Here is a 25,242-nt window from a genome sequence, read left to right on the forward strand (position 1 = left end):
CAAGGTAGCAAAGATGTCCTATGTTTTCTTCTAGAAGTTCTCTAGTTTTGGGTTTTACATTCGGGTCTGTGATCCATTCTGATGACTTTCCGTAGATAATATATAAGTTCAGTTCTGCGTATGGCTACCCCTCCTCCAGCACCATTCTCCACTGAGACCCTCGGACACTCCCAATGAGGCCTGACTGACTTGTACGTGTGGGTCTACACCGACCCTCATCCTCTCGTGGTCCTACGGTCTGCCCCTGCCAACTCCACACTGTCTACATCACTACAGCAACTCCTTTGCAGGAAAGACAAGTCTCAGAGCCCAAGAGAGACATCACACAACCTGCCATAGCACTGCTGACTTTGAAACCGCTTTGTCTCATTCAGGGCGCACAGGGTGCTTTCAGGCCTATGGCTCAACTGGAAGTCAGGATGCAATGTAAACTCCTTAATTTCAGTTGTTCCTGTCTGCTTCTTATGGTGACACACCACAGCCAGCCAGCTGTGTCTTCTGCTGAGCGCCCTGTCTCCTTCGGTTACAAGCTCAGGGGGCCTGCAGCTCCGCGTCCACACCTGGGCCTGGACCCCCAGAAACTGATCCCTCGTGCCCAGTCCAGCACTTGCACACTTGGGCAAACCGCGTGAAGGCGTGTCCGCCGTCCTGTGACACCGTGCGAGAGCCCCAACATCCCCCACCAGGCACATCTGTCACTGTGGCACGTGGGCGCCTTCACAGCCCACCACCTCCCACAATCACATGGTGGGTTTCCACACACACACTCCCTTGGAAGACAACACAGAAACCATCCTCTGAACACCTGAATGGTCACGGAATCTTAGATTAGTACTTCCTGTACCGATGGAATTTTTTTCAAAAAGCAAACAACTTCTGCAGCATCCTAGGCCGCTCATGCCACCACAAGCACCCAAGGGCAGGGACAACTCACGGTCAAGGCTCCAGGTGCCACGGGTGAAGCTAGGCGCTTGTTAATGGACTGGAAGGTGGCGGCGGGGACACCAGCGATGGTGTTCACAATCACGTTTCCGCTCACCGCACCTGCAGAGAGAGGGGCTGTGAGGCAGGAGGACGGGGAAGGACTGTCCTGGATCGTGGCATCTCTGACTCTTACCCGTAGGCATGCTTGTCCCTGTAACAGACGTCTTAATGGCTCCTGCCTGCTGAAGAAAGAAAACCGTCTGAATTTCAGGTCGAGCTCTCCTCTGTGTAAACACTCCAAAGGCTTCCATTTCATCAGAATCCAGTCCAAACTCCTAATCACAGCTACCCGGCCCATGCGGCTGACTTCTGCCCCTACGCAGCTCAGTCGCCAGGCTCTGGCCATGCTGACCCTCCTGACTCCACACTTGCCAAGCTCAGGGCCCCTGTGCTTGCTGTTTCCCATTCTTCTCTAAGGTCACTGAGACCGCAGCCCAGGGGTCAGCTCTGCAGAGTCTCTTCCTCACCACCTACCACGGGCACGGAGCAGCCCTCAGGCCAAGCAGACGCCTAGTTTTCAGAACAGAGAAGGACAGAGCTGCCCAAGGGCATGTAAAACCACTCCTGCAGCAAATGTAACTAGGAACCATGGGAAGAAATGGCTCTCCCAAGACCCTTCTGCGTGGGGTCAGGACGCGCCACCAGGCACACGCAGCCAGGGCACACACCAGGCTGTGGCGGCGACAGCGCGGGGGGTGCGACCGGCTGGCTGCCTTTCTCTTTCACGCACAGGGGCACGTGCGCTCTGCTCTGAGGGGAAGCGGGGCAGGGCCAGGAAGGGACAGTCCGCACTAACAGGGCCTGCTCTGCAAGTCTGCAGGACAAGAGCGCGCGGTTCTTCACAGCCACACTTCCCAGAGCCCTGCTTCAGAACCTCCACCTCCCCAGTCACGCTGAGTGACCCAGCCCCGGAGGGCAGGGCTGGCAGAGCGTGGGGCGGGGGACACACCCCTCCAGACCCGTGCTTCCTCGGAAGGCCTCACGGGGTGAGCGTGGACAGAGCAGCCAGGGCGCCTTCTCACCAGCACCGCTGCACTCCCCACCGTCGTGATCGCAGGGGGCACCTTGGGCGGGGCCTGCGCCGGCTGCGCGGGGGGCTGCGCTGGGGCCTGGGGCTGCACAGCCGGCGGCCCCGCGGGCTGCTGGCCGCCCGCTGCCTGGGGCTGCGGCAGAGGCGGCGGCGGCTGCTGGGGCGGCGGCGGCTGCGGCTGCGGCGGGGGAGGCGGGGGCGGCGCCACGGGCGGCTGCTGCGCCTTCTGCTGATCCGCCAGGGCCTGTAGTGGGGAGGGGGGCGCAGTGGGAGGAGTCAGAGCCGGCAGCCCCGCCCTCCGCCCACCCCCAGCCCCGCCCTCCCGGGACAGAGGGCCAGGGCCCCACACCTTCTTTTCCTTTGCGATCCGCTCCGCGCGCAGAGATGCGACTTGAATGGGAGGCAGTGGTTTGTCGTAGTTGATTCCGCTAAAGACAAATGCAAGAGTTAAAACCACACGGGCAAGTCCTGAAGTAGACGGCGTTCCTGAAACCCAGTGTCCTCCTTTCCCAAGCTGCCCGGCGCTGGGAGGTAACTCCTATCAAGCCCTGAGCGCCACGGCGCTGAGCTGATCGGACTTGGAAAGGAGAGAGGCTGCCAGTCTACCCTGGACCTCGCCTCTCATCCTGCCCAGAACACCCCAGATGGCGGGCGGGGTGGGCCTGGTCCGCGCGCCCCAGAACACGTTGGGGCGAGACTGCAGGGCACCTGCCCCTCCCGAAGCCCACCTGCCCTGCCGCGCTGAGCATCAGCCCTCCCGCAAAGAGCAGGTGGGCAGGTACAGCTCAGTGGCAGAGTGCCTGGTTAGCATGCACGAAGTTCTGGGTTCAACCCCCAATCCCTCCATTAAAATAAATAACCCCCCCAAAAAATTTCCTGTGTCTTGCCAGCTCACTCCAGGGGAACTTCACATCACATCTGCTTCCGCCAAGGCCCTCGGTTACCTCCGCACTGCCCGGGCCTCCCTCCTCACCACAGGCTCCCCCACCTTGGTGGCACCATCTCCAGACCTGCTCCTCCCACCCTGCAGACCAGACCGGCCTTCTGGTTGGCTGCCCTCCCACCCCGCTGCACGCTCCTGCCCATGGCCACCCTCACTCAGCCGAACAGGGACCATGACAGACACGCCCAGCCCTCTCCAGCCCCGCCACACTCGCCCAGCGGGCCCCTTCGCTGATGGCCCAGCAAGCCTGCAGCCCGCCTGCCCTCAGCTCTGCCTTGCTAGGTTCTGCCCGCCTCCAGGTGAACCCTCACCCTCTGTGAGGGCTCAGCATTTTGTGTCTCATGTGAGGTAAGAGAGCAGGACGGGGCCCATCTCGGTCATTGCGGAGCCCCCAGGCCAGCCCGATGCTGGGCACGTGGCATAAAAACAGGCAGGACAATAATTCATCAAGCCACTCAACAGATTCACGTGGACACCGGCTCTGTCTCGAGCATCTAGAATCTGTGTCCACAGAGCTCGTGCAGACACCGAGGGAGTCAGTAAAAACGTTAAGACAATCTGCACGGGTGGCAGTCCAACCAGGCGAGGACGACAGTGTGTGGGGAAGGGAGCCATGCACATGTCCAGGGAGACCGCCCCAGAGAGAGTGCCCGGCCAGGCAGAGCCGTGAGGCGGGGCGGCCTACGCACCCGAGGCAGCCCCAGGAGGCCTGGGGCTCCCAGTGGGGCCGGGCCCAGGTGGTACCTGCACCACCTACCCAGCAACAAGGAGAGCTGGAGCCAGAAGGGCAGCTGGGCTACATCTGAACATCTGTTTTTTCCCCAAAACTTTATTATAAAAAGACAAATGTATAGGAAGGCGCAGGGATTATAGCAAACGCCCACGCACCCAGCACCCTGGACACCAGGAAGCTGTTTCACTCTCTGCTTCGTCACACCCACCCCTCTCTGCCCGCCCACCCAGGCACCTTCTTTGTTCCTTTGCAGATGTTCAAAGCAGTACACTCACCCCCAGACAGGATGCATTTTTAAGGCAGAGCCAACAAGCTGTACGACAGATTAGAGGCGGGAGTGACGAAGAAAGGGGAGGCAGCCCGTCTAATCTGTCAGCCTGCCCTCCACCAGACTGCAGGCAGGGACACCCCCCGTTATATGAGCGGGGACACGCGCCACGCAGGGCCCGCCCCACATGATACGCCCCAGCTGACACCTGGACACACCTTTTGCGCAGTAACTCACTCAACTTGCTGGGTTTAAGAGAACACCAAAGTGAAATCATTTCAAAGAGTAAAAACTGAGTCACGAACACAGAAATACCTTTCTGCCAACACGGAGGCATGCTTGGGGTTTTTCTGAAAGGGATTCATGCCAAGCCTGCAGCACAGAAAAGACACAAGAATTACTAACCAAAGGAAAACACACCGAAGAAGGAAATGCTAAGGACAAAGGGTAAACTGAGCCCCGCCCCCCGCCGAACAGCCAGCGCGGGCAGGATGCAGGCACGCACAGGGGCTTGATGGGGGGGCTCCTCTTCCCGGCCGTCATCTTCATCAGGTCGAAGCGGCTCGTGTACAGCTGCGTGTGCGAGGCGTTCTCGTCCTGGGCGTACATCTGGCCCGTGCGCAGAGGGCGGTTGTTCTTACTCTGAAACAGGACCCACAGCAGCACAGCTTCATCACCAGGGGAGCAGCATCCCCGTGGAAGCCCCACAGGGACCCCCAGGTTAAACACCCAGCCCTCTCCCTGTCCTTCCCCCGAGACTCAACACAGACACCCCAGCAGTGACACACACATCCTGCCTGTGCGCAGCCTCACAGAAGCCTCCACACCCAGAAGGAGAGCGCCCGACTTCCGCCAGGGAGAGATCACGTGGCGAGGGATGCAGGGCCAGGGCACCTACATCGCTGACCCGGCCCGGGGAACCAAGAGGTGGCCGCCCCCCAGGGGGCCTCTGCCCACAGTGGGCAGGGAAGGACAGCTGTCCCGCGGTGTCTGCGTCCGTCCTCGGGGACCCCAGCGCTACTGGTGCCTGGTACGCTCTCCTGCATAGACCCCATGGCGTGGCCATCTGCCTGCTCTCGCAGAGCCTCAGCGGCGCAGGTGTGCCAGGCTGAAGGCTGCGCGGTCACCGGGTCAGGGCTTGGTCCTCGCACAGGACCCCCTTTGTCTCCAAGCCCAACCACCCCCAGAACTGGGAGTCAGACACAGTGTGCCCAGATGGCAGCCGACCCCCAGCCAGATTAGGGGTGTGCGTGTGCACACCCCACATGTCCTCTGTGCCACAGGAACCCTTAATCAAGGAGGCAACACCCAGGAAAACCAGAGCCACAAATCCAGCCCACGAGGTCGTGTCGGGCAGCTTCCGGATGTCGACCGCAGACGGAGGCCTTCCCACCTCATGGTAAAATTAAACACGGACACCGGGGACAAAGAGAGGGTAAGACCACCACAGGTACGTCACAGCCAACACCAAACAGCGAGCCAAGGCCCAGGCCAGGGCGCGGGTGCGGGGGCCGCCTCACCCTGCCCTCCTCCCTCGGGATGAGCACGCTCTCGTAGCGGGTCCGGCACTGCTTGGAGGAGCGGTAGATGCGGCTGCAAGAGTTGACGACGTCACTGACAAGGTCCCAGTTGGGCGTGTGGGCCGGGGACACGATCGTGAGGTTCAGCGGCAGCTCTAGGAGCTGCTTCACGGCCTAGGGGATGGAGGCCAGGCAGGGCAGGTCAGCATAGGGCGGCAGGTCAGTGGCGCCCCTCCTGAAGGGCTCCCAGGGCCAGGCCAGCCACGCGGGGCCACGCTCACCTGCAGCAGTGCCCAGTCCTCGCTGATGAGCCACTCGGGGTTGTCGGGGCCCGCCTCGGCGCTTGGCTTGGCAAACGTTGGCAGAGGCTTGGCGAACTGCGTCTGCTGCTTCAGCAGGATGTTCTTCTTCTGCTCCTTCCCCTCCCGCCGGATTTTCAGCATGCCAGGCGTTGCACGGTCGAACAGCGACCGCGGGGGCACCACCGCCTCCCCGTGGCGCTGCTTCTTCTTCCTACCCACGGCTGAGCAGAGAGGCTGTCCTCAGTGAGCTGGCCAGCCAGCAGGCCTCGCCTCAGCCAGAGAAGCAGGGGGAACAAAGGAGACCACGGTGGGGCCCAGGGAAACCCACCCGCCCCCACTGGCGGCTGACCCGGGCTTGCTGGCGGGCGGGTGTGGTGGAAGCCCACCTGAGGGGTCCGTCTTGTGTCGCCGGCGCTCCTTCCGAACATACACAGGTGGCAGCTTGGCCTCTGGGATGGGCGTGGTCTCGTACATGAGACACATGACCGAGTCAATGTAGATGTCGTTGTCATCCTGGGGGGGCGTGGGCGGGGTCCAGAGCTGCATGGGGAAGGGAGGGCCATGAGCTGTGCCACGGAGAGGGGGATGGAGGGGATGGGGGAACAGGAGGACGGGGGGGGGGGGACAGGATGATGGAGGGGACGGGGGATGGAGGGGATGGGGAAAGGGGGGTAGGAGGATAGGGATGGAGGAGACGGGGGAAAGGGGGACAGAGGATGGGGTGACGGGGAGATAAGGGGACAGGGGAACAGAGGGAACAGAGGGATGGGGAGATGGGGAGAATGGGGGGACGAGGGGACAGGGGGTTGGGACACTTACCGGCATGACTTCCGTCTGCCCGTCGGCACCTTCACACACGTACTCCTGCGGGAAAGGGGAGACATTTCAAGCCCACACAGTCCCAGCCTTGAGGTGCAAGCCACCGACTACCTATGTCCACACCTCTCAAGTCTTTAAAATAAGCTCAACTGCGCACAGGACCGACAACGCGGTCTCAGCACAGCGGCCAGGCCTCGGGGAGAAGCCGGCACACCTGCTGGGCGCCGGCTGGTCACCTACCGCGCTGTAGGCGTCCTCCCGCGTGTAGGTGAGGAGCTGCTCCTGCTCCTGCTCGCGCAGTGCCTGGGCCTCCCACTCCCGCAGCGTCCTGGCGTTCTGGGCCTCCCACTCCTGCACCGCGGTCAGCATGGTGCCCTGGCGGGAAAGACAGGGCTCTCGTGGCCACCCGCACCATCCCCGCCCCAGGGCAGAGATGAAGCAGCCCCCGGGACCCCTCCTGCCCACGGGCCCTTGGCCTGGACCGCCTCAAGACCAAGTCCAACTGCGCACTCGCGTTTCCAGTGAGTGCACACATGGACTGTTCCTTTAATTCCAGGCAGGTCACTCCTATTTCACAACAAATTTGACACTGAAGAATCTGAGGTTCCCGCGTGTTCAGGTAACGAAAGTTCATTCTCTTACCTCGCTACTTCTCCCTCTCTCTTGATCAATGGAAGTATGGAATAACTCCAGGTAATTCAAAGCGTATTTTTCAATGGGTGTAAGCTGTTTCAAAAATATATTTTTTGAATAGAGTTAACAGCAAGTTAACAAGGGTTTAATTCCTTATACAACCCCTACCGACACTTGAATCAAAACAGTGATTGTTCTCAGTTAAAACAACCAAGAAATATTTCATAAAAGGGTCACAAGTTTAAAATATTTAGGTGTAAAGAAAGGAATTAACTTAAGGCCCAAAGAGAAGACGCCCAAACCTGTCCCATGAAGTCAGCCAACTCCTCCAGCTGCGACGGCTCCTTGTCCCCCTGGGACCCGGCAGCGTCCGAGGACCCCAGCGCCGCCTCCTCCGTGGGCTTCTGCTCATCTTCCTCCAGGTGCTCGATGCTCTTGAGGGCCTGAGGACAGGCTTGGGTTAGGCTCCTCTGATAGACTTAAATTTTTAATTAAAGGCTTTTAAGAAAGAACCACACCACACAGATCTGACTGCACGCCCACACCGCACACCAAGCGCCCCTACGATGACTCGTTCAGTCCTCGAGAACTGCCCACACGCCTAAGGGGACACGGCAAACGGAAGGCCTTGCGGAGGGCCAGGGGCGCGCTGGCCGACACGCGCACGAGGCTTTTAAGAGACCCAGCAAGACAGGGCGCCTGGGTCAGTCTCACACCCGACACCTGCCCTGGCCTCGGGTCCCGGCCAGCGAGAACAATTCTTCATGGTGCGGAGGACACAAGCCACCGTCGGAGGTATAAACAGATGTGCTGCGGTGATGGCAGACACAGAAGACAGTCAGCATCACCCCAGTTCAAGAAATGCAAACGAGTGAGGCAGACGTCAGGTACGCCTCTCCCGGCAGCCGAGGGGACAACCTGCAGCTTAGAGGTCGCCAATTAGCAACTGGAACAACCTCCTTCTAGGGCAACTGAGCAAAATCTGCCAAGTTTAAGATGCAACCCTATCTCACACTGTACACGGAAGCCATTTCCAGACAGATCGCTCATCTAAGGATGAAGAAAATAAAGGAGGCCCTCTCTTAGCAGAACACAGAAGCACCAAGCACGTGAGAAAAACGGTCTGCTGGGTGGCCAAGGACCAATTAATTCCTGCTCACCAAAACACAGCATTAGGAAGACCAAAGCCCAGGCTGGAAGAAGACACCGTACATGTAACCCACAAAGGCCCTGCACCCAGAACACAGAAAGGATGCCAAAAAGCCATGGAGAAAGAGACAACCCAGTTAAAAAAAAGCAGGAAAAAGATGCGACCGAGCACCTTGTAAAAAGCTATTATCCGCACTGCCGACGAACACACAAGCTCATCAGCCGACAGCAAACTGCAACCCAGCCCAGGAAGCCACCCCGCACCTGCGGCTCTGAGCTGGCCCCGGCTGCTGCCAGCACAGACAGGGCCCGCCCGCCGTGGAGGCCTCCGCTCCACCTCCTCGCCCCAGGCCACACCTGACCCTCTGCCCCAGACTCCCAGGGGCCCCGACTGCTGCCGCCTGCAGGTGACACGTCTCGCCCACTAGGAAGCAACCTTCACAGCTGAGACCTGCGTCTCCTCAAGGCCACAGCCCTCCTGCTGGGACGGGGCCCGACACCCAGAGAGACGCTGCCAAGGGTCTGCATGCCGCAAGCCGTGCTGCTTCAGAGACAGGAGACACTTCTGTGCCAGTGTCTCCAAGACGCGCTGAGCGCAGCAGCAGGGTGTGCAGCACACGCGCACTTCTCACGCACACGCATCCTCACGCCCCACGTCTGTCTCCCAGGAGGCCTGTGAGATCCGTGACAACGGCTGAACAGTTACCTCCCTCCTCCCACTTCGTGCTGTTTTTCCCTTTTCGCCCTAACGCTTCTATCGCCTTCTTCTTAGAGCCTTTCGAGACAGAGACGGGGCAAGGCATTTCCGTGCAAAGCGACACTACACACGGACAGCTCCGGGAGGAAACGGGAACAGCAGGCTGCGGCTGTCTAAGCAGGGATGAGGGCCTGGTGCAGGAGGCTTACTTTCCATTGTAAATTCCTGAAGGTTCTACCACGTGTACGTATTACTTCTCAGTAACCAAACAATTAATTTTAAAAAATAGAAAATGAGGTGCCCTGCAGCCAAAGGCCCCTCCAAGAGGCAGGATGGGAGCAGGGCCTTGGGAAGGGAAGTGAGGGGCCCTGACAGGTGAGTCTGGGACGTGTCTACACAGCAGCGCTGCCCAGAGGCAGCAGCATGTGAGTCGAGCGTGCAGTCTGACGTCTCTAGTGCCCATGTCAAAAATGTAAAAGCGCTGTTTAATCCAGTAAATCTGAAGCATTACTATTCACCCTGCAACCCGCGTAAGAAAGCCAAGTGAGGCGGCCGGTGCTCCTTTTGGTTCTGTCCTCAGAACATGACGTGGATGCCAGGGCCTGGCAGCTCCTCCAGCCTCACGGTGACAGAGGAGGAGCTGGGACCAGGGAGGCCAGTGGGGGCAGGGCAGATGGCCACTCAGGACAGGCACGCAGTGGCTGGAGACTGATGGCCCCGGAGATCAAGTGTGGCCAAGGGGCACGAACGGAAAGCACGACGGCGGAGGCACACGGCTGGCACGCGGCCTGGGTCAGACTCCAGGCAGGCGCCAGTCAGCCTTACCTCGATGAAAGGTCTTGCAATCTTGGGCGCAATGGTTTCCGTGACGGAAGGCTCCTGGGAAAGGACGACAAACTCCTCAGCTTTCACCGGGAAGCCAGTGTCGTCCACGGGTGAGCAGATCTCGAACAGCTCCTGGATGGTCCGCTGGAAAGAGAGACGCCCGTTGCGAGGTGTGACCGGCATGGCGGTGCCACGCGACCCCAGCCGCGCGCGGCGGCCCCGGCCTGGACGGAGCAGGGCACCTGCGTGAGGAACGCCGTGGAGTAGTCGTTTCCCTGGGCAGCCACTTCTCGGATCAAGTCTTTGGTTCCGTTTTTCAGCAACTTCTCTTCTATGGAATTACCACTCACAAGCCTACGAGCAGAACACAGGCAGGGACGCCCACTAAGTCGCCTGGAGGCTCCGCACAGCGCCCGGGCTGGCCCGGCTCGCAGACCATGCAGTTCCTGCCTTTGTGTGTCACCACCTCCCACCTCAGTCCAGCAGCCCTGCCGACCGCCTGGCCCCAGCTCCCCCAGGACCACGTCCACACTCAGCAGCAGGACCTCTGCCCGGCTGCACCCTCCCCCAGCGCTGTGCCTCCCACCAAGCAGTGTGTGCAGGACCCCCAAGGGGCCAGAGCACACATCCCCTGGCTCCTGCTTTCAGCCCTGGAAAGGCCGCAGGAGCCGCCACCACCACACCCACCTTCAGGGCCCTCGTTACAGTTACACTAACTTTTACCATCGCTGCGGGGAAACGTCACAATCTTACGAACCAGGTCTTCCCATCCAAGAACACAGCACGTCCCCCTGCTCGGGACATCTCTCTCCTCACTCCCACCCAGTTTCACCCTCCGCTCCCTGGACACTCTGCCCCTCTGCGGCTAAGATCCTTCCTGACTGTCGACAGACTGGCCACTGAGGATAAAATGTCTTTCCCATTTCTAGCTCATTTCTAGCTAGCAATTACTAACAGGTCAACAGTAAGGGAGCAGTTACACAGTGAAACACTAATTCTTTCAAGATACACAATGTACCAAGTTTATATTTATCAGCATGGAAATACACTTATATCATTAAAAGAAAACGGGATTACGAAATCAGACTGCTGGCCCGAGTCATCTGAAAAATAAGGGCACTGTCTGGAAAAACACACTGAGATGCTACTAACTGCCTCCGGACAGGGTATTTTTCTCCACATGCTTTCCTTCTTTTTTTCTTTTCAATAAACAAGTGATACACTTATAATTTTTTTTAAATAGTTATTTAAATTCAGCATACGGATTTCCACGTCTTGACTGAAATAGCACGCGGTCCAGGCCGGCGGCAGGAACCTCAGCTCCCGCGGCAACACCTCCCAGGACTGGCAGGTGAGCACGTGCTGGGCCACCAGGCACACGCCCAGCCAACAGTACAGGCCAGGCCACCACGCTGTCGCCACCAGTGCTTCCACACGCACCAGAGCCTCTCCCTCGTCCTCAGCTGCTGGCGTGGAGCCAAGTACGAGACTCAGGCACTTTGAAGAGCCGACTTAGGAACTGACAGCAGAAAGCTGTTGCAGATAGTTCACATCTGATGACGCGGGAAACAGCCTAAAGCGTGAACCACCCTTTGAGGGCCAGCTGCCCCAGGAGAGGTGCCAGGCTGTGGTGGAAGAACACCATGGCACGTCCCCGCAACTCAGCCCAGGCACACTCCAGGCAAACGCTGAGCGGGAAGGAAGCCGACAGGCGGCGGCGGGAGAGACCTGCCGTCGGCCTGAGGGCAGGCACGCGGAGCGCAGCGGGCTAGGGAGCGCGGGGCCGTGCCCACCTGTAAATGTGCACGTCCCTGCGCCTCCCAATCCGGTCACACCACTCCTGGGCCTTGGCATCCATCACCGGGTTCAGGTCATGGTCATAGAAGACCACCGCATCCGCCTCCACCAGGCTCACACCCGTAGCGCGGCTGTGGGTGGAGAGGAGGGCGCAGAAGACCCGTCGGTCTCGGTTGAAGGTCCTCATCAGCTCCTGCAGGGGGACAAGTCCTCGGGTTGGTATAAAGGATGGCACCTCCCATGTGCTGATATTCCACAGCTGGACGCTAGCCCAGCACAAAACCGCTCAGCCTGGGTCTCACCGGGCACGTGGCCCGCTCTCTTGTGGGCACCACACATGGCTCACTCCCTGCTGCCCGACATTCCCACCGGTCCCAACCTTGCCAGGCCTCGCTTACAGACCCCCACGACGGGAACTGTGAGCTCACCGTGTAGGCCCCACAAGAACACAGAGTCTCTCTGGGGAGGGATGGGCGCTCTTTCCTGTGCCCTCAGGCAATGTCAGGGCACTCTACAGCAAAAGTGCCCTGCAGTAAGGCTGAGGGAGCGAAACCGGCCAGGAAGAGGGGCCCCTGCCTCCCGCGGCCCAGCTGGCCTGGTTCCCACTTCTCTTCTGCACTCACTTCAGCACCAAAACACACCTCAACAGGTGACCGACCCTCTTCTTCCCGTAAGTTCTCTACATGATCTGTTACATCAGCACCAGGAAAACCTGTTACTTAAGACCGCAGTGTACGTCCTCCAGGCCGCCCCGGCATGCAGCCGCTGTGAGGAGTCCCCTGCGCTGTCCTGCGGGTGCGGGTGACACGACCCCCAGCCCAGCGGTGTGTCTGCGCTTAGGAATGCTCCGCCAGGACACTACAGCCTGCTCTGAACGGCGGCTGGAGGCTTCCTAGTTCATCCTACGGAATGCTCGGGACGCTGTGTGTTCATGACAGGGCCAGGCCCTGCGGCACGCAGACAGCCTGGCACCCGCTCTCATCCTCCTGGCCGTTCACTCGGCTCCTGACTGGGGCCGTTACAGACCCTGCCGCACTGGGCGGCTGTGCACTGTAAACCTCTGAGAGGTGCGGGGGTGCTGCTGCAGGAGGGAGCCCTGCACACGCAATCCGTGCTCAAGCACACGGCCTTCCTCTCTGCTAGCCTTCCGGGAAGCTGCCCTCATCCGCGCCCCCACTGCAGGGTCTGAGCGTGCCTGTCACCCTGCGCCTGACGGCATCAAGTCACCCTGGGCTAACTGCACAAGAGAAAAGTGGGCCTGTAACTGTGATTACTCCGGGAGTTTGCACGCTTCACGTGGCTGCCGCCTGAAGTTCACCCGTCTCGTGCTGTCCTGACGGCCGGCCACCACCTGATCCGAGCGCCGAGCCGACTGCACGTCCTGAATGACAGGACGCAGCTGAAGTCCAGAGACCCCGAGACACTGTCCCCTTTGTTCAGAGGGCACGAGCGTGCTGGGTCTGCACAGCTGGAGGTTAAAGCTAACGCAGCTGAATCACAAGTGGTAACGAAACAGAACACCCCCTCCTCACCTGCCGCTGCTCGCTGTTGGCATTTTCGTCGATCCTCACGTAGGTGAGGTAATGGAAGTTGAGGAACATCTCTAAGATGTCTAACATTAGCACCATCTGAGACAAAATCAGCACTCGGCGTCCTTCAGATCTCAGCTTCTGGAGTAGGATGGCTAAAGCCTCCAGCTTCCCTAGGAAACGAGTCACATCAGAGGGCCTGTGACCCCGGGGGGCAGACCTGGCGCGGCAGCAGGGCAGGCGGGCCCCCCGTACCTGAGTCAAACTGGACCAGTCTCAGCTCAGGAAAGCGCAGCGAGCGCGGGGCCGTCACCTGCTGCAGCTGCTGGGCGTAGGCGGCCATGTGCTCCTTCAGGCCCTGCCTCAAGAGCCTCACCCTGTGGCTGTAGAGCGAGGGCGGCCTTGCCACCCACAAGCACGGGGGTGCAGCCACCACTGGAGGGATCACACACACCACCCTGAGAAGCAGAAAGCACACCCGTCACCGGTGGCTCCCACGGCGTCCCCACCAGGTAGCACCTCTGTCTCAGGCAGCGAAGGCTCAAGAAGGAAGAGGACAGAACCGTCGGAGAAGCCAGGTGCCTGACTCCAGTCAGCACCGGGTGGGTGACACAGCTGCTGGAAGCATGCCCAACCCGCCGCAGCCAGCAAGGGCCACCCAGACCAGAAGGAGCGGCGTAGGCAGCCCCCAGGCCACAGGACCGGGCGTGGAGACGGGGCCCTGCAGCGCCGGCCTTCTGCTGGGAGTCCTGGGGCACAGATCCTCCGTCTTCTGGACAGTCTTGGGGGAGGTGAGCCCCGCAGCTGCCACGGCCACCGTGCCCCCAGGAGGGAGCCAGGCTTGGGGGCGGCAGAGAGCAGCACCATCACGACTCGGACGAGCCACTGGGCCACCCTGGCGCCCGCCCTGACCTCCAGGAAAGCCCTCACTCTGGGCATCAGCAAGAACTGGGCTCGCAAGACTTGCGACCAACCACATGCAAAGTGAACAGCCACTGACGGCCAAAGCTCTGATCAGTGAACTCAAAGCACTAAACCAAAGGAGACAGATTCCAAGTTCACGGACAGGAAGACCCAGTATTGTCAAGATGTCAGTTCTTCCCAACCTGATCTAGACATTCAACGCAGCCCCAGGCAGTGATTTTGTAGATACCGACAAACTGAGTCTGAAGCGTCTACAGAAAAGCAGCACTGCTGTACATAGAGCAGACAAACAGATGGCACAGGAGCCCACATTCAGCACCTCGTAATGACCTGTAACAGAAGAGAATCTGAAAACGAATACATATATACATGTGTTTATGTATACAATCGAATCACTGCTGTACACCTAGAACTAACGTGGTAAATCAACTTTACTCAAATAAAAATAAATAAGAGAAAAGGAGTGGGGGGGGGGAGGAAGGAAGGAAAAAATAATAAAGTTTATGTGGAGAAGCAGCAGACCAGAAGAGCCAACACAACCCTGAACTGGAGAAAGTTGGAGCACTGGCACCACCGCCTTCAAGACTCACTATAAAGCACCAGAAATCAAGACTGTGTGGTGCTGGTGAATAAGTAATAATAAGCAGATCAATGGAACAGAAAAGCAAGCCCAGAGACAGACTCTCATAAACACAGCCATCTGACCTTTGACAAAGGAGCACAGGGAACACAAGGGAGCAAAGACAGTCTTTTCAGCAGAGCTAGGACAACCGGACATCCACGTGCAAAACGACGGCCCCAGAAGAGACGCTACGTGCTTCCTAACGGCAGGACACAGTGTCACCTATTCCTGCGTGCGCGCACACACACACACAAACAACAAATAACTGAAGTTGATCAATACAGAGAACAAAGCAACACGCTAAATTACACCATGGGGACTCAGTCAGCAAACCCAGGCTGCGGGAAATTCCACACAGCAAAGCCCCAGGTTTCGTCAACAAATAAACTGCAAGGGGTAAAAAAGGAGAAACAGAAATAGAGCCTATAGATTAAAAGATACACAGGAGACACAAACTGATTGCTGTGCATCCACCTTACTGTGATGCTGGCTTCAACTATAAAAAAGATTACTTATGAGATAATCAATAAAATAAATACTGAATAGACATTTGATGATGAGACAAAATCAATTTTTTAGGTGTCGTAACAGTATTGTGATTGTGTTTAAAGACTCCCAGCCTTTCAGGGCACAGAGAAATCTTACAGAGGGAAAAATTGTGTTTGTCAAGAATTTATTTCAAAATATTCTGTGCTCAGGGGAACGGGCACAGAGGAAGCAGGACTGAGTTAACAACCGTGGAAAACAGGCAATGGCCACACTGCGGTTCGCTGTATTATTCTACTTCAAACGTCTCAAAGTTTCCCTTGATACAGGATTTTTTAAACGGGAGGGGAAAAAGTAAATCTAGACAAAGACCCATTCCCTTCACAAACATTAACTCAAGGGGAGAGGGCACAGCTCAGTGGTAAAGGGCACGCTTAGCAAGCACAAGGTCCTGGGTTCAATCCCCAGTCCCTCCATCAAAAATAAATAAACCTAATTACCTGCCCCAAAAATAAAAATAAAAAGTAAAATTTGAAAAATTTACTCAAAATAGATCACAGGTCTATATGTAAAATGCAAAACAATAAAAACCCCTAGCAGATCACACAGGAGAAAATCTAGGTGACCTTGGGCTTGGCAGTGACACCTTAGATGCAGCATCAGAGGCACAATCCGTGGAAGAATTAATCAGCTCAAGATTTAAAACACTTGCTCTGTAAAGACGACGTCCAGAGAGTGAAAAGGAAGGCTGCAGACTAGCAGGAAATACCTGCAAAAGACACACTTGCTGAAGGACCGTGACCCAAAGGATACAGAGAATCCCTGACACGCAGCCATCGGGAGACAAGCAACTTGTCTTAAAGGTGGACCCAGGCCTTAGCACGTGTTACCAGACGGCAGGTAAGTGTATGAAATGAAGCCCAACACGTGTGACGTCGGGGGACGCCAGCTAAAGCCGCAAGACACAGCACACACCCCTCAAAACGGCCAAACCGACACCGACGACACTGGCTGCTGGCAAGGACGCGGAGCGGCAGGAGCTCACTCACCGCTCGCTGGTGGGCGTGCAGGACGGCCATTTCTAACACAACTGAACACCCTTTCCCCGTATGAGCTAGCAATCACGCTCCTTGGGACTCATCCAAATGAGTTAAGAACTACGTCCACACACAAATCCAAGCAGGGATTGTGTCCTGCAGTAAGTGAATGGAAAAGCACGTGGAGGTGCATGCGGATGAGAAAATGTCACTCTGCACTGAAGGGAGGAGCTGTCAGACCACGAGGACATGGAGGAACCTCAAATGCACATCACTGAGCGAAAGCAGCCCATCTGAAAAGGCTGCCTACTGCGTAACTCCAACTGAGTGACATTCTGGGAAAGGCAGAACGGTGCACGCCATGGAAAGCTCGGTGGCTGCCAGGGTTTGGTGGGGCGGGAGGAGCAGTGGGTGCGCAGCCGGCGTTTTAGGGCAGTGGAACCGCTCAGTGCGACTGTGACGGTGGACACACGTCAGGGGGCACTGACACACGTGAACCTGCATGTAAGCTCCGGGTACTGATGCGCGAGCGTAGGTCCATCAGCTGTAGCAGAGGCACTACCCTGGGGGCTGCGGGGGCACAGGGAATCTCTGCACCTTCCCCTCAGTTCTACTGTGGACCTGTAACTGCCCTAAGAAGTGTCTCTGTTTTAGAAAGTTACCTGCAACGTCAGAGGAAGGAGAAGGAAAGAAGAGAGCAGAGACAAGAGGTCACCAACCCCAGACGCAGAAGGCGGAGGGCGGAGCTGTGGGTTAGGGGCCGGCTCACTCACAGCAGGAGAACCACCCCACTTTTCTCTTTCCCATTTCTCCAACCCTGATCTGAGGGACCTAAAGCAGACACACCCCGAGAGCGGAGCCAGGGCACAGCACTGCTCGGTTCCCCGCTGTAAACGAGTAAGACGGGAACCGCCGCTCAGCAGCACAGACAGAACAGAAGAGGGAGAGAAAACACTCTCAGGCTGAACCCGGCAATCAGGCGAGAGCAGGGCCAACGCCCCACGTAAGGACGCGGGCTTGGAGCAGCGCCTGGTGTGGCCGCGGGGCCGCAGCCGCCTCTGGACTTCAGTCTTCTCTCTTAAAGCCTGTTTGAGCTCAGCTCTTAAACACATTTTCTCATCAGGCAACGTTAAATCATTTGTGTGGCTTTTTAATCACATTTTTTTAAAAGGGCATAATGGAGAAAGCGGCCAGCAGCACAGCGGTATGGCCCCCGACCCCGAGTTAGCGGGAATGTGCTCTGCCCACAGGCGGCCCGCGACCGTCCCGACCCCACCCCCCAGGCCCACGCCTGCGGGGCAAGGACTCAGCCCCCGGGGTGGGCGCGGAGGCCTCCTGGGGAGCGGAGAGACCACCTGATGCCAAAGCTGAAGACCCCAAAAGGGACCCCAAACAGACTTCCAAGGGACAGCTCTGGAGAAACAGGAGTAAGAGGGACGTCCACAGAACGACGACGGGAGCTGCGGGGGTGAGACACGGCGAGCAAGCAAGAACACTCACAACACAGCCTCACACACAGGCCGCCCTACCTGTCGATGACGTCCTGGAGGGTCTCCTGACGCTGGGTCAGCGTCAAAATCAGGTCCCTCCGGCTTCTCAAGGGCCACGTGTGACGGCTCGCAGGCCCAGCCCCCTTCCCGCAACTGCCACCGGACGCCCCGAGCCAAGGCCCCGGCGCTCGGCCGGCCAGGGAGCAGATCCCCATCACATCCCTGCCGTAGACGGGGGCGCGGGAGCAGCGCCGCTCGTTGACAAAGTAAATCTGGTCCAGCCGTTCTTTCAAAAGTCTGGTCTTGTCCTCCTTTATGGAAAACAGCGATGAGAGTGGTTACTGAGACACGAGGCTTACTTGGCCTCAGCAAGCCCTGAGGGCCCCGCACACACAGACACGCGGGGCCTGGCTCCACAGGAAGCAGTGACAGGAAAGGAAGAAATACGTGAAAAGCATTTCCTGAGACACAGTGAACATCTCTAACGCCTGGAAGACGGGCAAAAGAACACAAAAACATGGGGAGGGGAAGCCCAAATTCATTTCTTCTATTAAGAAATGCGTTCGTAAGATCAAAATTCTAGAACTCGGAGAGACAACGTGTTTTGATACTGATGAAGCCGCATGGAAGCAGTTAAATACCACAGCCAGCCACTGTAACAAGCAGCTTCTGAAAACCAACTTCCGTGGGGAAGGTGTGGCCGCCGGGGCCGCGTGGCGCTGGGGCGTGAGTGCTGCACCGTACCTGGGTCGGCCCTCCGATGGGAGAGGCTGGTTTGGAGGCCCCTCCAGGTTCTCCTGCAGCCAGGGGGTTGACTGCCACTCGACCAGGCACACCCACTACAAATGCAAAAACCAGGGGTTGGAAAACAAAGCTACTGACATGCTCTCCAGACAGACCCTCTTCCTCCACCTGGAGCACCCAGCTGGCTGTGAAACCCCAGAACCACCAGTGAGGAAGCCTGCTCTCCAGCCACGGTGTGAGCTGTGCACCGTGGTCTGTCCCTCTTCTGTGGCGAGTGCCCAGCACGCACCTCAAACCCGCAGGGCTCCCTGCCATCATGCCCTCGTGGCCCTGGCACCCGCTTCCCTCAGCATCTCAGCGGCATCAACCCGGTCTGCCCGAGGCAGGGAGCCAGCACTGCCCTGCAGACCAGGACAGAGGAGTCCCATTGGCCACGTTATGCTGCATGTCCCGACAGAGACAGGACACAAGGGGCTATGAGAGAGGGTCTGAGGCCTGAAAAGGGGCTGCTTCAGGGCAGGAGCGGGGAAGGGATGAGGCAACTAGAACCCAGTGGCTGGACTGGCTCCGGGCTAGGGTGCATAGGGCCCTCTAGGGAGGGCGGCTAGCAGCTGGTGGCGGGGTGGGGGGTGGGGGGGGGTGCGAAAACCCGAACAACTAAGCTAATTGGAAGCAGAGCTGCCACCAGGTGACGCTAACAGGGCCCAACGGGGAGGGGGTGCAGGGACACCACCCCAGCTGCACCGCAGATGCCCCTGGGACTGGGGCTGAGCAGTGACGAGGGATTCGGGTTGGGAGAGGTCCCCGCTGCTTCTACACAGCCACTCCCTCCAAGTGCCTGCCCAGGGCCCCACGCAGGGACCCTGCGCAGGAACGCGAGAACGGGTGTGTCCGCGGGTCACAGCACACACTGCAGAAGGGAAAGGGTCCGTGACCACCCCAGGGGAGATCCCAGCACGGTCGCTGAGTGTGTTTGTAACATTAACAAGCAAATTTTCTCATGATTCCAAGTCTCTTGTTTGAGCAAAACCAAAAAATAAAAACCTAAGGTGAGTGGAGACTGGTTCTATTCAGCCAATACCTTTGCGGACAAAAAACAAAGAAGACAAACCCCGCTGAACCGGCTGCCGCAGAACCAGGCTCTGAGGCGCCACGCTCAGAAATCATAAACACCTTCCAGCTCCCTCAGAAGCAAAGAACGGCAGAACGAAGTTTCAAAGCCCAGTCTCCATCCTGCTCACACACCCTACCTGGTGGGGTCACGGGCGCAGGGCCGGGGCCGGGGCCGCCGGCAGGGGGCTTGCTTCCCAGGGCGCTCAGGGCCCCCGCCGGGGGCACGGTCTGCATCACCACGGGGCCTGGAGGTCGCAGGTAGGACTGCCCGGGCGCGGACACGATCTGAAGGACGCTGCCTGCAATCACACACACCCAGGCTCAGCCGCGAGCTGCGTGTGCCTCTGGCCCACGGGCCACGCTCACTCCCAACGCACAGAAACCCGGCAACAAACCGAAAATCCAAGATCAAGTTTACTCTGACAAGGCAAGGCGATGCAAAGTCCAGTCACTTGGAGAAAACGGGAAACATCCCATTCACAACAAATGAAAACAAGGAACACAGTCATTTTGCTTAATGTCAAAAAAAGCTCATCCTCTCCTTGCAGTTCCTGATCCCAGGTAACGCAGCAGGTGCCCGCTGAGGGCCCGTCACAGCTGCGCGAAGCCCTGAGCCGTCACAGGGGTACAGCCCCAGCTCCCACATCAAGCGATGGTGCCTGCCAGCAGATCAGGCTGAATGAAGAAACATCTAAACACTCGTTTTTTTCAACCCTTTGTGGGATTAAGTCTTTCCAACATCTTCTAGTGTGGAGATGTACTCCCCAAAAACTAGAGTCCACCAGAAATTTTCTCTGTGGTCAAAAAACTGGAGAAATATAGAATTAAACCAAACTAAACCATTTCTTGGCTGTAGGTTTCCTGGGGGCCTCCACTCCACTAACACCGTGTGTCTCTCCAGTGTCTGCGTGGCACACCCCAGGCCTGGCTGACAACGGAAGCGTCTGCCAGGCAACAGCCTCGAACGACACGTCGGGGCCAACTGCTTGGACCCCACCTGAGGACCCTAAGCTCCAGCTGCGAGGAACTGAAGTGACGGACCTGCTGCGGCCTTCCCCTGCGACTAACGTAACATTCCACCCAAACCGCATCCCGTTTCCCCCAAGCAGCAGTTACTACGTGAACACGCGCTCTCAGCCAAGGGCCTGGAGGCTCGCTTTGGTCTGCGAGTTACAGTTTTAAAATCTGTACCTGGGGTGCAGGGATACAGTTCAATGGCAGAGCACGTGCTCAGCACGCAACAGGTCCTGGGTTCAATTCCCAGTCCATTAAAAAAAAAATTTTTAGTAATAAAATAAAATCTGTATGTAAAAGAAAACAACTTCTCCTGCATAAACCGCTGCCCTTTGGCATTTTTAGGACAACCTACCTCACAATAAAATTGAAAAGGAACAAGCATTTCTAGTCTGATTTTGAAAACAGGAAACTTTTTTCAAAGGGCAGATTTTATTTAAAAAAACGAGTACCCTCTATTTAACATGTATCAAGTACCAGGCCACCAGGCGACTCACATGTCATCTCACTGGTCCTCCAGACACCTACAAGGTGAGACTCATGAAGGCACTTACAGGCAAAGCACCTGCACTCTAGAGGGGCCCAAGTCACAGCCGCGGGGGGCGTCGGCCGGCCGGGATACCCTGGCTAACGTCCTGGCGGGCCACCGCAGGCAGCGGGCTCTCACCTTGGAGCTGCAGGGGCTGGCCAGCCGTGAGCTGCCGGAGCTGGCTGTGGGACAGGGTGAACTTGTTCCCCTGGAACTGCAGCGTCACCGGCGTCTCCGGCTGGGCCACTCGGCTCGGCGGGCCCGCGAGGGACGCCAGCTGGGCTATTTTGACGACCTCCCCACCTGCAGAAACGCAGAGGGAAAGGAATTAAAACTTGTGGGAAAAGTTCACGACTGCTGCACTGACGGTCACTCGTGGTGCAGAATGGCTATCTGCACTGCACTGAAGTGTCACAGAAGCATCTGTTAGGTACCGCTTTTTAACACTTGCAGAAAATAATTACTTCAACGGAAGAGAGAAAATAATTAAAATTAACATCAGATCTTAACAGTCAACTGACTTAACCATAACTGGTAGAGATCTTAGATGATCAAATATTAATATAATTAACCAAACTATTAAGGAACATTTCGCTTTTCTTTCCAAACAGTAAGAAAGTCGCAAATACGGAACACAGCAGAAATGTACTGGTAATACACTTTGAACCTCTCATATCAACCTCTTAACTTCACAGAACTTTCAAAATGTGAAAAAGTATATGCCCAGTTCAGCTCAGAGATAAACAAGATTACGTCGCTACAGATAAAAGAGTAAATAGCTTCAACTACACCCATAACGTTTTCAAAATCTGGAAATGTATGTTAAAAGTACATAAATACATCACACTTTAAGATACATTTTTCACACTGATTTTAACTAGACTGTAGGATTCAATCTATTACATTTACCATGAAAAAACGTGACTTAACATTGCTTAGGAGGTTTTTTTTGAAAGCATAACTCAGATGGAGTCATATGCACCTCACTCAAAAAGGTACTACCTTTAGGATGTAACCGAATAACAGGTTTGAAGTTTTTTTCTACCCAATGGTTGATATTCGAGTCTACACGTTGCACCCATGAAAATTCATGCCAGAGTTATTAGTGATACAATGAACAGAACAGTTAGCAAAAGACTAGAAACACATCTATTTTGCCCACAGAAACTGTAAACAAGGAAGGGAAAACGGGAAAAGGAGACGCAGAGATCTGTGCACGGAAACCTGAACCTGCCCTGAGCCCCGCCCAGTCCAGAGAGGTGGAGGCAGCGAGAGGAAGGCAGCCCGGCCCCTCGTGCCCCGCTCAGCACAGCTCCAGTGGCACCGCCCATGGCACTCCGATCCCGGCAGATAAAACCAGACACATGCAAGGGCGCTCCTGCCTCGGGCAGTGAACCAGGGCAGGGACTCTTCACTGGCTGGCGATGGAAGAGAGAGCCTTGTCACGAGAGGAAACTCGCTGGAACTCAGGGCCTCCTCGGGACACCATCTCTCTCTCCCATCTTCCCAGGAAGCTCTCAGCACAACTTGTTATGCCGACAAATTAAGTGCTTCGGTGGCACCTGAGAAACAGGGCAGCCCTGGCAGTGTCAGTGAGGACACTTCCTACAGCAGAGCACACAGGAGCATGTACAAGATTTGGAAGGAGCTTGTCACCCTGGTCACAACAAAAAGTGCTATTAAGAAGCATTTGATAAGGTTGTGATGTTCTATCAGCAACTTACTACAAAACATCTCGCTTGAGCAGTAATTCATGCCAGGTTTAAGTTTGGTAGCAAGTGAGAGACTGAAAAGAGCTCACACTGCTTTCTTACTGACAAACCCTCGCTCGGAGCTCGGGAGGGCGGTGGAGCTGACGGCGGGGGCCAGGAGAAAGGACAGAGAGAGGACAAGACCCCGGAGGCCGGCCCTCCCTCTGCAGGCTGAGGGCAGAAAGGACAGCGTGGCGGAAGGCGGCACGGGACCCGGGGCTGGGAGACAAAGGGAGCGGACACAAGGCCCTTCGCACGCCCTCATCACAGCCCAGCGTCCTCGTGCAGAGAGGCGGCAGAACCCGGAGAGGCGAGGCCACTTACTGGGCAGGCGCGCCTGGGCCTGCGAGGTGAGCACCAGCCCCTGCGGCAGGGCACTCTGCCCGGCCGCCAGCGAAGGGGGCTGGGGCGGGGGCGGGGGCGGGCCGGGGGCGGAGGCCTGGGCAGCAGTCTGCGCCCGCAGCTTCGCAGGGTGGGCCGGGCCAGGCGCGGTGCTGCAGGTCGCGGCGGGCGGGAGTCTCGGCGCACCAGCGGGGGCCTGAGAGGTCTGCAACGGGGCTGCTGCCGCTGCAATCGATAAGTTCGTTGGTGCAAAGCCGTTAGCAGTTCTCAGTAAAACGCAGCTTTAAACCCGCATTTTAAAGAAGTAAATAAACATCACACACTGCCTCTCAAGTGAGGCGCCCTCTCTAAAACGGGGGCGGGGTGGTCTACAGAGTCAGAAATCCGGTGTTTCATCGTCGTTAGCTATTTGCACTCGGAGGTCGCAAGGCCGCCACGGGGTACATTTCTGGAGTCACTGGAGTGAAGTCACCCCTCCCGCGTGTCGTCAGACCCCATCCTAACCACCCCGAGAGGTGGCGCCCACACCCCCAGCCGCAGGAGGAGCGCTGGAGGGTCACACAGATCCCAAGAAAGTAAGCGCAGTGGATGTGACACGGAGGACCCCGCTGACGGTCACAACACTGTTACTGTTGCCTGTTCTGCCACCCAGCCCTGCCCCCCTCAGCAGGGACACTCAGGTGATGCTGAAGCGGCAGCACAACACAGAGCAGGCTCCCTCAGAAGTTCCATATCGCCCGCCACGTGTCCCTAGGCGAGAGAACGCTCCTGCCAAGGGATGCCTTCGCCGGCATGTCCGCGGCGTCTCCCCGGGGAGCGGGTCTGGTTTGGGCGGATCAGCTCAGAGACGTAGAGAGCCTGAACCTCGCGTGAGACCTGCACGTGGTCTCCTGGGCAGAGCCAGGGTGGATGGCCCCACTCCTGTCACTGCAGCAGTCACACGCTCCCATGGGGTCAGGGAACGTGAGAGGAGCGTCTTCCACATGAGCCCTGTGACACCGAGCACGCCCCCTACAGGCATACCTTTTGCATCGGGGTTTGCAGAGAACGTGGCGATGGGTGGCCGGCCTCGCACGTGGCCCTGTGGTGCGGTGGCCGCGGCAGCAGCTGTCCGGGGCGGGTGTGCGCTGGGGAAGGCCACGGTGCGCCCCTCGGGCTTCTGACCGTACTGCACAGGCTGAAACAACCTAGACGCCCAGCGGGCAGGCGGGAGACGAGCGCTGCTGAGACGCAGCGGCACGTGGGGGTGCCGCAGCGGGGCTGCCCACTCCCGTTCACAGTTTAAGGGGGCGGGGGGACCTCTAAATGCTGTGCGAAGCAGCAGTAGACCCCCTGGGACCCAGGGAGGAGGCACTGAGCACCCGAAAGCCACACACCCACCCCAACGCCCGGGCGACGGAGGAGGGAACGGGATTTTAATGTTTTAAGTTCCCATCAACATGGACGAGGAAAACTACACTTAACACACACGTTCCACGATGCTACTCTTCCAAGTGAGAGCACAAACGCGGTGGCACAGGTGAGGACAGAAGCAGCAGAGACGGCACAGGCGCCTGCCTGGCTCTACCAGAGGGCAACACGCTCCTCTCACGTCTTTCACCTGGAAAACCTCGATGGCAAGTGAACCGTTTTCAAAACCCTGTGCAACACACAGGTAGAGGCAGCCAGCAGGAAGCCACTAAACAAGGCTGGGCCAGCCCGGAGAGGACCGCAGCTCGCTTGCCCTGGCTCCTCATGTAACCGAGGGCTACAGGCTCCCACGAGCGTGGGCCAGGCAGCTGAGGCCAGGGTGGTCAGCTCCAAGTCTCACAGAGAAGAGGCAACAAGAACGATCTGCAATTTGCAGAGCTGACCCCTCTTCCCTCTAAAATACCTACTTCCTCTGTTCTTCTTTTAAAATGGAGCACGGAATTTTGCATACCTCCCACTCGATGAATCCAGCCTGTTCTGAACCATTCGTG

The 25,242-nt window shown here is 57.6% G+C and overlaps 1 protein-coding gene and 1 non-coding gene across 22 annotated transcripts in view; both read right to left on the reverse strand.

The window, feature by feature from the left end:
- Nucleotides 1-25,242, reverse strand: part of EP400 (E1A binding protein p400) — a 98,459-nt gene that overhangs the window by 19,066 nt on the left and 54,151 nt on the right. For 13 of the 21 annotated variants that reach the window (XM_032471358.1, XM_032471361.1, XM_032471373.1 and 10 more), the window contains 24 exons: nucleotides 24,305-24,468; nucleotides 23,264-23,506; nucleotides 21,327-21,491; nucleotides 19,783-19,944; nucleotides 18,533-18,627; nucleotides 17,828-18,099; nucleotides 13,485-13,687; nucleotides 13,233-13,402; nucleotides 11,697-11,893; nucleotides 10,146-10,257; nucleotides 9,904-10,047; nucleotides 7,535-7,675; nucleotides 7,242-7,325; nucleotides 6,840-6,974; nucleotides 6,600-6,644; nucleotides 6,167-6,320; nucleotides 5,760-6,001; nucleotides 5,479-5,652; nucleotides 4,464-4,600; nucleotides 4,274-4,330; nucleotides 2,364-2,442; nucleotides 2,007-2,258; nucleotides 1,118-1,166; nucleotides 935-1,044 (listed from right to left, as the gene is read on the reverse strand). In XM_032471358.1, the coding sequence (XP_032327249.1) occupies nucleotides 935-1,044; nucleotides 1,118-1,166; nucleotides 2,007-2,258; nucleotides 2,364-2,442; nucleotides 4,274-4,330; nucleotides 4,464-4,600; nucleotides 5,479-5,652; nucleotides 5,760-6,001; nucleotides 6,167-6,320; nucleotides 6,600-6,644; nucleotides 6,840-6,974; nucleotides 7,242-7,325; nucleotides 7,535-7,675; nucleotides 9,904-10,047; nucleotides 10,146-10,257; nucleotides 11,697-11,893; nucleotides 13,233-13,402; nucleotides 13,485-13,687; nucleotides 17,828-18,099; nucleotides 18,533-18,627; nucleotides 19,783-19,944; nucleotides 21,327-21,491; nucleotides 23,264-23,506; nucleotides 24,305-24,468 (3,586 nt within the window). The remainder of the gene's footprint in view (nucleotides 1-934; nucleotides 1,045-1,117; nucleotides 1,167-2,006; nucleotides 2,259-2,363; nucleotides 2,443-4,273; nucleotides 4,331-4,463; nucleotides 4,601-5,478; nucleotides 5,653-5,759; nucleotides 6,002-6,166; nucleotides 6,321-6,599; nucleotides 6,645-6,839; nucleotides 6,975-7,241; nucleotides 7,326-7,534; nucleotides 7,676-9,903; nucleotides 10,048-10,145; nucleotides 10,258-11,696; nucleotides 11,894-13,232; nucleotides 13,403-13,484; nucleotides 13,688-17,827; nucleotides 18,100-18,532; nucleotides 18,628-19,782; nucleotides 19,945-21,326; nucleotides 21,492-23,263; nucleotides 23,507-24,304; nucleotides 24,469-25,242) is intronic. The other 8 variants (XM_032471377.1, XM_032471363.1, XM_032471371.1 and 5 more) reach the window with 5 other exon arrangements.
- Nucleotides 12,116-12,247, reverse strand: LOC116661043. The gene has a single exon (XR_004316807.1). It is a non-coding gene; the product is annotated as a small nucleolar RNA SNORA49 (small nucleolar RNA).

The sequence above is a fragment of the Camelus ferus genome, chromosome 32, assembly GCF_009834535.1.
Source record: "Camelus ferus isolate YT-003-E chromosome 32, BCGSAC_Cfer_1.0, whole genome shotgun sequence".
Taxonomy (NCBI): domain Eukaryota; kingdom Metazoa; phylum Chordata; class Mammalia; order Artiodactyla; family Camelidae; genus Camelus; species Camelus ferus.